Raw genomic sequence first — 14,682 nt, 5'->3', positions numbered from 1 at the left:
CATTCTCACAGTGCTGCCATCTGACTGTGACCACCATGAGCAGCTTCCTTCTCCCACAGAGACTCAGCTTCACACTCTATGGCTGGTGTTGGAAGCTCTTCAGATACACCCCTGTGATGAAGTCCCCTTTCATTACACCCCCACCCTGTGCCTGAGACATACAGGCCAACTGTTCAGGTCACAGCAAACCCTGGGCTGAGTGCTGGGAAGTGAGAGAGCTAACCTCTAGTCCGGTTCTGATATTTGAAAGATCAAGACCAAGTCCATAGGTGGGTAAGAATCCAGAGAGACAAGTGGTCAGGGAGAGTCTTAGCATCTAAAGGGCAATCTGCTGGGGTGTGTTGCTTTTGAACAGATATATTCAGAGCTAGCCTAAAACAATATAGATAGTTCTGAGACAGGGTCTTGTGTAGTCAAGGCTGGTCTAGAATACCTTACCCTCCTGTCTCTAGCTCCCAAATGCTGGGGTTGCTGGTATACACACACAGCCAGACCTTGCTTAAAATGATAGTCAAAGTATTTATTGAAATCCACACCCTAGAGTGTCCCTAGCTAAAGTGAAAAACTAAAGAATTTTATTTTATTTTTTTTACGCAATACAGGTATAAAATTTCATGAAGTACAACTTCATATTTAGAAAAAATATGGAATGCTTCTTGAATTTGTATGTCATCCTTGCGCAGGGCCATGTTAATGTACTCTGTATTGTTCCAATTTTAGTATTTGTGCTGCCAAAGTGAGCATGAAAAACTATAATTTTAAATTGAAATTAATTTATAAGACAAGCTTATTAGATATATACCTTATTTTCACATTTATAGAATACTTCCAAATGTAATCCTTTTTTACAGAATCCTCATGTGCACTAGTCTGTGTGTATGTGTGTGTGCACACATGAGAACACGCATGTCCACCACAGCTTGTACTTGGAAGTCAGAGGACAAGTTGTGAAGTTCACTCTCTCCACCACTGGGTCTCTGGAATCAAACTCAGGTTGTCAGGCTTGATGGCCAGTACTTTTACATGCTGAGCGGTCTTGCCTGCCCCCGAATATCTTTTTAATTATTTTATGAGTATTCTATCTATATGTATGACTTTATGCCAGAAGAGGGCATCAGATCCCACTATACATGGTTGTGAGCCACGATGTGGGTGCTGGGAATTGAACACAGGACCTCTGAAAGAGTAGCCAGTGTTCTTAACCACTGAGCCATCTTTCCAGCCCAAAATGATTTCTTTTAAGACACAGTCTCATTACATAGATCTGGCTTCAAACTCAGATTTACCTGCCTCTGCTTCTCAGGTACTGGAATTAAAGGCATGCGCCACCATGCCCAGCTCCAGCTTTTATTTTATTTATGTTTTAAGATGACAACATTTCTCCCTTCCCTTATCTCCCTCCAAGCCTTCCCTTATACATCTCCTTGCTCTCCTTCAAATTCATGGCCTCTTTTTCCATCAATTTTTATTGCATGCATATGTATAAACATATCTCTAAATACTGCTTGTGAAGTCCATATAAACGTATTTGTGTGTTTTCAGGGCTGATCACTGGCAGTGGGCAACTGATTGCTGTGCTCTCCCCTGGGGCAGCCCGCCTCTCTGACTTCCAGCTTTCCTCTGTTGCCTGTAGTGCTTTGTGTAGGGTTGAGGCCTCATGGCCTCTCCCCATTCAGTGTGTCATGTTCATTGTGTCTTCTGTGTTCAGCTCACATTTGGGAAGTCATGTGCTTGAATGAATAAAATGAAAAACCTAAAGAATGATGTGGTCTAGGGAGATAGCCAGGGAAGCACTTGGCACCCACAGGAAAAGGGGGGCATGGTGGTGTGTTCTGTGCTTGTAATGCCAGCACTGGTGAGGCAGATATAGGCGGAATCCAGGGCTCACTAGCCAGCCAGTCTAACCATCGAGCCCCAGGTCCCAGTGAGAGAGATGTGTCCTGAAAGAGCAGATAAATAATCTTTTTTTTTTTTAAAGGATTCATGTCTGGGTGAGGGTGTTAGATCCCCAGGAACTGGAGTCACAGACAGTTGTGAGCTGCCATGTGGGTGCTGGGAATTAACCCTACATCCTCTGGAAGAGCAGCCTAACCACCGGGCATCTCTCCAGCCCCAGTAAACAGTTGTTGACAAACAACATCTGAAGTTGCCTCTGGCCTCCACATGCATGTGCACGTTCATGTGTTCATACTCAGTCACATGTATGTGCATCTGTGTACACGTGTGTGCATGCACACAGGAAAGCTGGGCATAGCAGTATATTCCTGTAGTCCTAGCTCTTGAGAAGAACCACGAGAAATTCAAGGCTATCCTTGGCTACATTGTGAGGGAGTGGGGAGCCAATAATATCCACATCGGCCTTTGGAATTAAGACAATCAAGTATCAAAACAGAAATAAGGAAAACATATAAATTTGAAAAAGGAAATGGTAGAAAAAAGTACTTCACAAACCTATATTAACAAAAATGTAAAAGCTGATGGTTTCTTTTTTTGAAAAATGTATACAAATTGATAAAAGCTGGGCTAGTGATATATACCTGTAATCCCAGCCTGAGGAAGCTGAGGTTAGATCAAGGGTTCAAGGCTAGCCTTACTTACATGGAGAGCTACTGCCTCTAAATTAATAAGAACAGGAAGGAGTCAAACCTATGAGAATCATTTTTAACTACATAAACCTTTTTAGGACCCTGGAAGAGGTGGAAAAATTCCAGATCATTTTGCCAAAATTCACAAGAACCTTGTGTCAGCTAAAAACGCACCAAAAAGGAGTGGAAAAGTGGGCGAGATCCCAATTCATATAAGTAGTATTTACTTTTGAAGTTACTTTTTTATTTGGACTTACACAGTATTACTAAGTCAGAAACCCCAAGCTCTGGGCTTTTTTTGTGGCGGGTCTGGAGAAAGACTGGCAGCAAACCACCTGTGCTTTGCACGCAGCTGGCAGTCAGGGAGTGCTCTCCAGCAGCCGTGACCACTGCTGCAGAGCAGAGAAAGGAAACAAGATTTTCTCAGACAATGTGGTTTTCTCAGAAATCAGAGAAAACCCTTACTTTAAAGTGAAAAGGCAGCCAGACGTTGGTGGCACACACCTTTAATCCCAGCACTCGGGAGGCAGAGGCAGGCGGATCTCTGTAAGTTCAAGGCCAGCCTGGTCTCCAGAGCGAGTGCCAGGATAGGCTCCAAAGCTACACAGAGAAACCCTGTCTCAAAAAAGAAAAAAAAAAAGTGAAAAGGCAGATAGAAGCCTCTGTTGAATGCTTGTTTTGGTGTCATACACACTGGTTTTCAAAAGAGTTCTTGTTTTCAGGAAACTTTAGATCGGATTGACGAGGTCGCCGCCCTCATTGCTGCCGCGATTCACGATGTGGATCACCCTGGGAGAACCAACTTGTTCCTCTGCAACTCAGGGAATGAGCTGGCTGTGCTGTACAATGACCTTGCTGTGTTGGAGAGCCACCACGCAGCACTGGGCTTCCGGCTGACCCTTGAAAATGACAAATGCAATATCTTTAAAAACTTGGAGAGGTGAGAACAGACTGTTGCTGAGATGTTAGTCACCATGACTGCAGGTGTAGTCATCGATCACTTCCACTGTCCCCACCATGGATACTGAAAACAAGTACACTACCCACACCACCCTCAAACCCATGATCAGACTCTCCTCAGCCCCCAGGGCTGGTCCACCTTGCGCCCCATGCTGGGGATGAACTGAGGCGGTGAGCATGCTGAGCAAGAGAGCTCTCCCACTGAAACAGGAGCTTGCTGAGTTGCCCAGGTTGACCTGCCTGGCACACTCCTCTTCACCTTCTGTACATAGCACACTTTTTGCCATTGTCTGTTTACAAGTCACTACCCTGGGGAAGCATTTTCTCTGGTTCTCATGCTAAGTGAAATTCAAAATTTTTCAGTCACAACTTCTTTAGCACTTGTCACATTTATAAAAAAATAGGTTTTAAAAAGTGGCATGGCTCAGTGGTACATACTTGCCAGCATGTACAAGGCTCTGGGCTCTATTCCCAGCCAACGAAAACTGAGTGTTTAAATGTCCAGCTAGATGTTTGGAGACAGTGTCTCGATACGTGGGCTGGGCTGGCCTTAAACTTGAAGTCCTCCTGTGGCAGTCCTACAGGATTGTAGGCCTGCATTCACCACTCCCCCAGCTCAGGTCAGAGTCACGTGTCTTTTGTTCATCAGTTTCCTATTTGTGTCTATCCCAGTGCCTAATACATAGTAGAGCTCAAAGAGGAAAAAAAAAAGTCATGAGAAATAATTTGGATTTTGAAGGAAAATTTTATATAAAGTTTTTTTTTTTAAAAAAAGAATATCCTGATTTCTAAGACATTGTGTCATGTCTTAGACTTTCAGAGGTGGCTTAATATAAGTTTTACTCACATACGACTGTAAGTATATAATTTACAGAGAATACATAAGACCTGGGGTTTCTAGTGCTGCGATAAAAACCCATGACCAAAGGCAACTTGAGGAGGAAAGGTTTATTTCATCTTACACTTCCAGGTAATAGTCCATCACTGAGAGAAATCAGGGTAGGAACTTGGCAGCAGGAACTGAAACAGAGGTCATGTTGGAACAGTGCTCATTGTGGCTCCCACGCCACGACTAGGTCTAATGGAACCTCCACTTGCAGCACACGTGCCATGACTAAGTTTGAGTATCGGGTGAAAGCCTGGAGATTTAGTTAAAAGCAGAGACGTTCGGTCATTTGTGCTAGGAGAATGTGTGTGCGTGCCTGTCTTTTTTCCAGGGAGGGAGCAGCCTTATGTACAGACATACAGCACGGTGGAAAAACCCCAGGTATAAGCGCTTGTGTTTTTTATGGCAGTGGGGTATGGCTGGGGCTGTAATCCAGGACTAGAAAACAGGATGTACCTCTAATTATTGGCTGACAAGCAACTCAAGGAGACCCCGTGGGGGCTGGTGCCTAGCATCTACCAACACTCATGGCTTGCAAACTAGGGTTAATGGAAGGGCTATCAGAAGTTCTCTGGGTCTCAAGGTACCTCCATGCAAGGCACATTGTTAATGAATGTGGAGGTTGTAGGTATAAAGAGAATAGTCTTGCTTGGAGTAGTGGCACAGGTCTGTAATCCCAGCCTTAAAAGGCTGATACAAGAAGGTCATGGGTTTGAGGCCATCCTGGACTACACAACTAGACTGTCTTTAGAGAGGAGGGGGAAAGATGGGGAAAGGTCTTCGTTTATCCCTGCTACAACCTATTCTATCCTGAGAACGATGTGCATTGTACTACATAGCTGTCAATGTGATTCACAGCTATTGCATCCTGACTGTTTGGTGATGTAGGCAAGGGTGTCTCCCAGTGGAACTAGACTGATAGCAGCAAGGGACATACATCCTGGGAATGTATGTACAAACTTATGTACATACATACAAATGTATGTACAAGATTATTTGTACATACATACATACAAATGTATGTACAAGATTATTTGTACAAACTGAATATAGCCACTACTCTGAATCAGTGACACGTAGCCGCCTCTCTGTCGTCTAAAACAGGAATGACTACCGGACACTACGCCAGGGTATTATCGACATGGTCCTGGCCACAGAGATGACAAAGCACTTCGAACATGTCAACAAATTTATCAACAGCATCAGAAAACCCTTGGAAGAACAAGGAAATGAGGTGAAACTTATCCTGAAGCCCTTCATCTGGGCGTCCTACTCACCAGTGCCATGAACTCAGACCTAGCAGGGCCTTTGGGGGACATGTTGAATTTGGTTTTCCATTTTTCTTCCTCTCTTTCGTTTGATTTCTTCCTTTCCTTTCCCCTTTTCCTTTCCCTGCCTGCCTATGTATCTAGAGACAGGCCTTCACTCTGTAGTCCAGGAATGGCCTAGAACTCAGTGACTCTCCTACCTCTCTCTGTCTCAGGTGCTGGGATTACAGGAGTGAGCCGTGACACTTGGTTGAATTTTGTTTTTCATTGTTTGTTTTTTTTTTAATCATTTAACGTGCAAATATCTATCAGGAGAGCATGTGATAGAACATGCAAATAGACTTGTAAACACATTTTTGCATTCCTGTGTCCGTCTCAAAATGTTTTCTCCCATTTTGAACATTCTATGGTCAGTTGGAGCCCTAGAGGGCTTTTTTTTTTTTTTTTATAACCAGGCTCTAACCATGTAGCCCCTGGCTGGCCTGAAATTCAATAAGTAGACCAGGCTGGACTCAGTCTCACAGAGATCTGCATATCTCTGCCCCTCAAATGCTGGGATCAAAGGTGTGCGCCACTACACCTGACTCCTAGAGGGCACTTAGCAGCCGCTCTGCAGTGGGTGCATTCCGTGGTAGCAGCAGCTGTCCTTGCAGAGAAGGGCTGGGAAGGGTCCTCTGCTGGGATCACCAACGGTATCGTTACCCCTCATTTCTGGACTTGGGATATGCAGTCCACAGCTACCTAGCAAGGGTGACACACTGATACCTGGCTAGGCAGGAGCTGCCTGGTGTGGAGCAGGTGGGAGTTCCTGTTAATACCTTGGCCATAGAAAGAGGACGGCAGACCTCAAGGCAGAGGACACTGTAGAATAGGAAGCTGAGGCTCAGCAGGGATGCTCTGGACAAGTCACCTCACCCTGACCCTTGCCCTTGTTTCTAATTATATGTTCCTCAGACCCCAGAGTCTTTGTGAATACAGATCCAAAGAAAAGGTCATTGTGTCCTTTGTATATCAGATACTAAGGCAGTATGAGGGTCTGTCGGTGAAGACTGGGCTGGTGGAAAGGTGAGAGAGAGAGATAGAGAGAAAAGAAGGGCAGGTTTTCCAGTCCCCAGTGCTGATGAGCCCTGCTGAGCTTCCTCCTTGTAGAAAGAAAGGTGCTCAGTGCCCTGCTGTGTGACGCCTTCAGCACTGTAGATCCCAGCAACAGCCCTTCCTGGCTCACAGAACCCAAGGTTAGGTGGTGGGCCTGAAGACACCATTTTGATTGCTTTGATTTCTCTGGTGGTTCAGGAAACTGGCAATAATCAGGAAGTCATGAACACTATGCTCAGGACTCCAGAGAACCGGGCCCTTATCAAACGAATAATGATTAAGTGTGCAGATGTGTCCAACCCCTGCCGGCCCTTAGAGTACTGCATCGAGTGGGCTGCACGAATTTCAGAAGAGTATTTTTCACAGGTAAGATGCTATATCTTAAGTCTTTACACAAACATGCGTGCGTGCACGCACACACTCACGCTTAGAATGGGGGAACACCATAAGGCTATGGACTTAAAACTAGGAAAGAGAACTCTGAAATAGATTCCATCTTTAAAGAACTTTTCTTATTTTGTACATTTATTTTGACAAATTGTGTTCTTTATCTTTGTCTTCATTTACTTTGTCTTCACTCTTTGGATATCTTTGCTGGATTTGGAACCCTGGGTTGGCAGGTTTCTCCTAAAAGCAATGGTCTCACATCATCCTGGAACAGAAGGAAAATAAACTGCTAAAGTATTTGTTTTAAATAAGATGTATGCACACAGATTAAAACAGCCCAGTGAGGGTGAGGGCATTCCAGTAGCAGAGCTTTGCTTGGCATATAACAAGGGTCTGCATTGTAGTGCACACCTTTGACCCATGCTGTTAGGAGGCAGAGGCAGGCAGATAGATCTCTGGGAGTTCAGTAGTCTAACCTTAGAGAGCTCTGGGCCAGACAGGGCTACATTTGAGGCCAGAAGACACTGAGACATCATGTTTAAGCTGTTTATAGAAGAAAACTGTTGACCCAGAACTCTGTATCTAGTGAAATAGCCTTCAAGGATCAGGATGAGATAAACTAATTCTCAGAAAAGGGGAAACTAGTACAATTCATCACTAGTAAATCCACAATGTAAGAAATACTAAAAGAAGTTCTTAAAGTAGAAAGGAAAGCTGGGTGGTAGTGACACATGCCATTTGTCCTAGCACTCAGGATCTGTGTGAGTTTGAGACCAGCCTGGTCTACAGAGTGAGTTTCGGGACAGGCTGCAAAAGCTACAGAGAAGCCCATCTTGGGGAAAAAAAAAAAAAAGGAGAAAGGAAGTGATCACAGGTGCAAACTTGACTCTTCAGGATGTAAGAAAAGTATCAAAAAAAAAATGGTAGATTCCTGGGTAGCTGTATAAAACTTTTTTATTCTCTAAATTTCTCTGTATTAAGACCTAGGATTATTTTAAGCAAAGGTTCTCACATTGGATCGTTGGGTCGACACTCTAAGTAATATGATAGAAAAAGGATATAGAAGGAATGAATGGCCTTACATCTGCATTTATATGAAGTGTGGCAGGGTTGACACTGTTGAGTTAAACACTGAGAATTCAGGTTGTCATTCCACAGTCATAGCTTGATAGGACAGGCCTGTCTATACCAAGAAGGTGGGGGAATGGGAAGTAAATGCAAATGGTAGTTCTACCTAATCGTAACAGCAACATTCAGTTCAATTTCATTAAATATTGTAAGGTAAACACTCCCACTAAAAGAACATTCCTCAGAACAGATGAGGCGGGGCATGGTGATACATGCCAGTAATCTCAGCACGTGGGAGGCTGAGACGGGAGGATTGACCCCTGCCTCCAAAACCAAGCAAAATAAGAACAAAAAGCTCAACTATGGGCAGACTAGAAAAGAGAGTAAATATAAAGAACAGAAAGATGGTGGACCCATTCAAGTGTGAAAATTATAAATGTAAGATTAACAGCCTTATCAATTCAGACAAAAGATATCAAGACAGGCAACTTCCAGAAGTAGGACATTTCTGATGTAAAAATAATAAAAACCCAGAGACAGATATTGGGGTTAAAGCTGAAGATTAGAAAAGCAAAGCCACTAAAGCTTTCTTACATCTACCAAGGCTAAGACCAAAAGGGAGGCAATCCTGTCCTCAGTGTGTGGCTAGAGACTGAAGGCCGAATGAATACCCTGAGCTCCTGTCTAGTGCTGGGATTAGAGGCGTGCACCACCACTGCCTGGCCTCTATGGCTGTGGCTAGCTCTGCATTCTGATCTTTGAGCAGGCTTTATTAGATTGGAAACAAAATATCACCACACATTTCCTAAAGAGAAAGGGATCCATAATCATAGAGTGTATGCACTAACTATCAGCAGAATCAGCCACCTACAGTCTGCAGCTTAAGATAAAGACAGAGGGGATTTGAACATGTGTGGCAGAAACAAGCCAGCCTTAAACAGATTTTATGAGAAGGGAAAGGAGGCAGTTCTTACCCATTGTCAATGCCTGACAAAGGCAGTGCCACGGGACACCACGGTCTGTTTCTCAAGACCATGAGTGTAGAGAAGCGGAGTCCAACAGTGTAGAGGGTTGTGTCATCCATCACCTAGTAGGCCTGTTCCCAGACGTGCAGGGCTGGTCACTTATTTTAGTGATTCACCAGAGTCCTGCAATAATAGAGGAGAGTCTTAGAGCTGTTGCTCCAGTTACAGAAAAGGCTAGACCAAACTCAGCATCCATTTGTCACAGGAACCGTCACCCAGCTCCCAAATGCATCACACACGGAGGCTTATTTTTGAAATATCCAGCCTTAGCTTGTCTTGTATCTAGCTTGCTTTACTTATCTTAAATTATCCTGTGTACCTTTTTGCCTCTGAGCTTTTCCTGTTCTCTTACTTCTGTAAATCTTACTTTCTCCATGGATTACTGAGTGGCTGGCTCCTGAAGTCCTCCTCTCCTTGTGTTCTCTTGCCTCAGTCCTCCATTTATACTATTCTCTGCCTGCCAGGCCCGCCTATCCTTGCTCCTGCCTCACTATTGGCTGTTCATCTCTTTATTAGGAGCACCAGGTGTTTTAAACAGGCACAGTAACACAGCTTCACAGAGTTAAATAAATGCAGCATAAACAGAGGTCACAAACCTTAAAATAATATTCCTCAACAATAACACTTCTTAAAATTTGCAGATAATGTATGTGTGTAAATTCCCAAGACACATAACATTACTGAATTATTAGATTTTATTAGTGAGATCATATAGGACAATAAGCTCCATATATAAAAGTCAAGTTGTATTTTACATACTAACAACCAAAAAATGAAACTTAAAACAATGCTGGTTAAAATAGTAATAAAAAGCAAAAACTTACTTAGAAATAAATTTACGGATAGATGGCCAGACAACCTCATAAACCATTGCTAGAACTTAAAGAACATCCCATTTTAACATATTAGAAGGGGTGTTCTCCCAAGATTTTCTGATTGGCATTGAAAAGAGCACAGATATGTCAATTCACAGTGGCCTCATTAGCCTAACTAGAAAAGCCAAACCATGGCACTAAAGAAAACTGCTGCAGAATATCCCCAGTGACTTTGAAATGGACAAAGACTTTTAGGTACAGAAAGCAACAGCCATGGAAAAAAGAAAATATACATTAGACTTCGTTAAAGCTGGGAGAAAATAGAAGTCATTTCTGACAAAGGACTGTATGTACCCAGGTTACATTACAATAGTAAGACAAGCCACCTAGTTAGAAATAATATTTCAATAGCCATCTCACAAAAGATAGTATGAATTGCTGATAATTACATGAAAAAATACCTTACATCATCAGAGAAATTCAAATGAAAGCCACAGCGAAATTCTAGCAATACCAGTAGAAAGGTTTAAATTGAAAATACCGAGGCCAGGTGTGGTCGTATACAAATGGAATCCCAGCACTTGGGAGTTGGAGGCAGGAGGATTAGGAATTCAGCAGCTGCTATTGAGTGCCATTGTAGCCTGAACTATATATGAGCTTCTGACTTAAAACAACACAAACACACACATACCCAGAACACTTGACAACATCTAATGCTGATGACAGTGTGGAGCAGATATCAGCAAAGCTGCAGAAAGTGCTGCTGCCACTATGCTGACCAGAAGAGCAGACTCTGTGTCAATAGTTACAACACGATTTATTTCCCCATCATATTAACATTATAGGCTGGCATTACACTTAAAATCTTCCTGCTTTCTGAGTGATTGACCTATACACAGTGTGCCACCATAGCCTACTGCTGACCTCCCTGTTATCTGACACTGACCCCCCTGCCCTCTACTTGAGTCTGTGTCTTTTATTAGAGTGTGTTGGCTCTCTAGGATGAACTAGAAATGTTCTCTTGGATTTTTTTTTTAATCTTGAAGAGTTTAGGAAAGATTGATATTCTAAACTTCAGTTTTAAATTTACAGGTGTAGCATTTGCCGCAGTCTTTTCTCTGCTGGGAGGTTTTTAGGATCGATGCCACCTCCTTACTAGTTATTAGGTCTATTCATAGTCTTCCCAGCTAGACAACACAGCCATAGCTGAGAAGTAGCCCCTGGGACAGTGTTTCTTGCTCATTTCTTATGGCACCAGTGTGGGCATGTTGGATATTTGTGGATAGTGACAGTTCCAGCGGAGGCAAGTGCTAGCTACACCCTGGACTCTTACCTGCAGGACATTGTGGGGAGCATGGGGGGGGGGGTTCCTTCCTGCTATTGAAAATGCTTGGGTTGGTCTGGGATGTCCTTACTCCGAGAACAGCATGGTGTCTGGCAGATCTTGTTTGCTTGGCTAGTGCTACATGGGCTCTCAGCCTGTGGGACTGCTCTGTGGCAGGGTGGGTTCTGAGATCATGGGGTGTTCTGCTTTGCAGACTGATGAAGAGAAACAGCTGAGCTTGCCTGTGGCGATGCCAGTTTTTGACAGAAACACCTGCAGCATTCCCAAGTCTCAGATCTCTTTCATTGACTACTTCATCACAGACATGTTTGATGCCTGGGACGGTAAGGAACCTAGGGCCTTCCTTACCTTGCTAGTTAGATGGTAAGTAGCACCTGGGACTTAGACTGCCAAGGTGGAAGAGAGAAAGAAGCCATCCTGGAGGGTAAAGAGCCTGTCAAATAAGAGGTATCCAGAAGAGGATCTCAAGGATGTCCCCAGCTCCCTGTGCTCTGAGGGCTGCAGCCAAGGGAGGGGATGGAGAGCTGATGCCTGCAGTTCAGGGGGCTGAGAACAGGTTTCCCTCTAGTTCACTCTCCCCAGAGTCTGGCATAACACTGACTCCCTTGGTCCTTCTTAAAATGCTGGGGCCAGGGTGTAGCTCTGTGGTGGAAGGCCCAAGAAAGAGAATAAGGAAGCCCAAACCCAAAAAGAAAGGCTGTGTGAAGACAATACATCCCCATCTCTCTCTCCAGCCTTTGTTGACCTACCTGACCTTATGCAGCACCTAGACGACAACTTCAAGTACTGGAAAGCCCTGGATGAACAGAAGCTGCGCAGCCTCCGCCCTCCTCCGGAATAGTGTGGGGTGCACATCTGGCCTGAGGTGCTGTCCTTGCTGGCTTCTGCAGTTTCTTAGGTCTTTCAATGCTAGGCAGAACTATCCCCTCATCTGCAGAGCCTGTGAACAGACAGGGGGATGTCAACTTTCTGTGGCACCATCTGCTGCCATAGCACGCACTTGCCGTAAGGCTCCTTAGTAAGGCACCTAAGAACTCTGGTTTGTGTCAGCCTGGGAGCCCTGCAGAGCAGCCTTGGTGACTTGTCACCAGTCTCAGGAGGCACAGCTGCTCATTTTGAAACACTACTGGAAGTGACTTGTGTCTCAAATCCATGAGCAAATGAGATAAACTTAAGGTTGATTATTCCAATTATTAAATGTTTTATTTATTTTATTAGAAGTTTGACATTTTCTATGAATTTAAAAATACTTCAAAGCCAAAGCCACCTTCAGATGCCACAACCAAATTTATGACTTGGTGCATAGACTTATTTTCATAATGCAGATTTTAAATATAAAATGATACAATTTAGCACAGTGTAGCACAATGTTGAACTCTTTTCATTGATGTCAGTGGAGAAGGCTTTTTGCTGATGGGTCTTACTCTAGCTTGCAACAGAGAGGCCACATCTGCAGACCTGGTTCTAAGCAGTAGCTGTGATCTCTGGAGATGTTGGAGAAAAATGTGGATGTGACCATTTTTTCCTAAAATTTTATAATTGAATTTCTAAGAGCCTGCCTTATTTTATACCATTTCTATAAAATATGCCCTATAAAAACAAAGCACACCAGGATATTTAGTGGTTGATATTTTATAACTAACATGGGATATTTGATTCTAGAAATGTATAAGGCAATATCTCTTCATGTTTTTAATGAGCATAATACTGTAAGATGAAACCAACACTCTGACATGTCATTGCCATCTTTAAACTTGTATTTTTTTTTCTGGATGAAATTAAACTATTTGTTTTTAAGAAGTCATTTGTTGTCATTTCTTTGCTATTGACTAATCTTTCTAAATTAGGAATAGGCATTTATTTCATAGAACAAACCAGCAACTTAACAACTCTCCAGGGGCCTGTGGACAGTTCTTCAGTTTGATCGCTGAGTCCTCATGGAGGACAACAGGTCTTTATCCTGTATGAAGATAACTGTGGGCCAAGCAGCTTCCACTGCCATGGGCTGAGAGGCAACAGATTCTCACCACAAACGCTGCTGACAGAACAGTGAGAATGAGACTTCAAGATGAGCAATCCTAACATTTTTGAAGAGCTAAAAGAAGCAATAAGAATTACAAAGTAAACATAGTATTTTTTAAAAGAACAGATCTGAAAAGATCCGCATGAGACATTCTAGCCCAGTGGTTCTCAGACTTCCCAATACTGCAACCCTTTGATACAGTTCTTCGTGTTGTGGTGACCACAACCATAAAATTATTTTTGTTGCTTCTTCATGACTATAATTGTGCTATGAATCGTAATGTAAAATCTGATATGGAGGATATCTGATATATGACCCCTAAAGGGGTCGAGACCCAGAGGTTGAGAACCATTGTTCTAGAGTCTGGGAAACAAGCAAAAGTCTATGTATTGGTCTCATGGAAGACTGGCCACAACAAAAGAAGAGTGAACTAAAGACAGAAAACAAATGCAAAGGCAGCAGAGACAACTGCAGTTCCACAAAGGCTAAGATGCAGAGACGGAGTGCCGTGCTCCTAAGTGTCACTGTTACTGAGGTTTCTGTCCACTCCTGGGCATCGGTAACACATTGGATGGAGAACTGGATGAGGAAGGAGAAGAGAGTCCTATCATGTTCTTTTGGAGCATGCCCCTCCAAGCCAGAAGAACCCCACTCTAAAGTCTCTACCACTTCCCACTGGGAACTAAACGTTTAAGATGTGGCTTTTTAAGAGACCCCAAACTACAGCAATGCCTAAGACAAATCCACACGCAGAACCGCAGAACATGGCACTCAAGGAGAGAAAAGATGGATCCCTTGCAAGGAACTAGAGACCACCACTGGGGGTCTCAGCTGCCAAAAGTGAGCATGGGTAACTTCAGACATGCAGACACAGCTCAGTAGAGCCCCTGTGAAGATGCAAAAGATGCTCTTTAGAGGTCAGATCTAGTAAGGGAGCAAATGTAGAAGAAAAGGATCATAGTGAATGAGTGAGTGTGTGTGAGAGAGAGAGAGAGAGAGAAAGAGAGAGAGAGAGAGAGAGAGAACAGGGGTGGTGGTGTAGGGTTGTAGCAGTGACAACCAGCAATGGAGGAAAGCAGGCACAAAAGGTAAGCTAAATGGTAGAGGTAAAGATAGATTATTGTCCTTGATACTCACCAGGAAAGCTTGGGGAAGTTGTCAGGACAGAACTCAGAATGACTGAGGAGAGAAAGGATAAACCAGGAGTGACAACCATTAGAAGACC

The 14,682-nt window shown here is 43.5% G+C and overlaps 1 protein-coding gene, 1 long non-coding RNA gene and 1 other non-coding gene across 3 annotated transcripts in view; 1 reads left to right on the top strand and 2 right to left on the bottom strand.

Moving 5' to 3' along the window:
- Pde8a (phosphodiesterase 8A) overlaps positions 1 to 12,300 on the top strand; it is a 130,819-nt gene extending 118,519 nt beyond the window's left edge. The window contains exons 18-22 of the mRNA XM_027408283.2: positions 3,308 to 3,525; positions 5,536 to 5,665; positions 6,993 to 7,160; positions 11,628 to 11,757; positions 12,169 to 12,300. Coding sequence (XP_027264084.1) covers positions 3,308 to 3,525; positions 5,536 to 5,665; positions 6,993 to 7,160; positions 11,628 to 11,757; positions 12,169 to 12,275 — 753 coding nt within the window. The 3' untranslated portion in view covers positions 12,276 to 12,300. The remainder of the gene's footprint in view (positions 1 to 3,307; positions 3,526 to 5,535; positions 5,666 to 6,992; positions 7,161 to 11,627; positions 11,758 to 12,168) is intronic.
- On the bottom strand, positions 639 to 744 carry LOC113831053. The gene has a single exon (XR_003483951.1). It is a non-coding gene; the product is annotated as a U6 spliceosomal RNA (small nuclear RNA).
- On the bottom strand, positions 6,772 to 12,305 carry LOC118237826. The gene is made up of 3 exons (XR_004769140.1): positions 12,184 to 12,305; positions 9,224 to 9,397; positions 6,772 to 7,446 (listed from the first exon to the last, which is right to left on the bottom strand). It is a non-coding gene; the product is annotated as an uncharacterized LOC118237826 (long non-coding RNA).
- Positions 12,306 to 14,682: the final 2,377 nt, after the last annotated feature.

Source organism: Cricetulus griseus, chromosome 3 (assembly GCF_003668045.3).
Source record: "Cricetulus griseus strain 17A/GY chromosome 3, alternate assembly CriGri-PICRH-1.0, whole genome shotgun sequence".
NCBI lineage: Eukaryota > Metazoa > Chordata > Mammalia > Rodentia > Cricetidae > Cricetulus > Cricetulus griseus.
The sequence above is the reverse complement of the archived record's forward strand: the minus strand, read 5'-3'. Positions and strand labels throughout refer to the sequence as shown.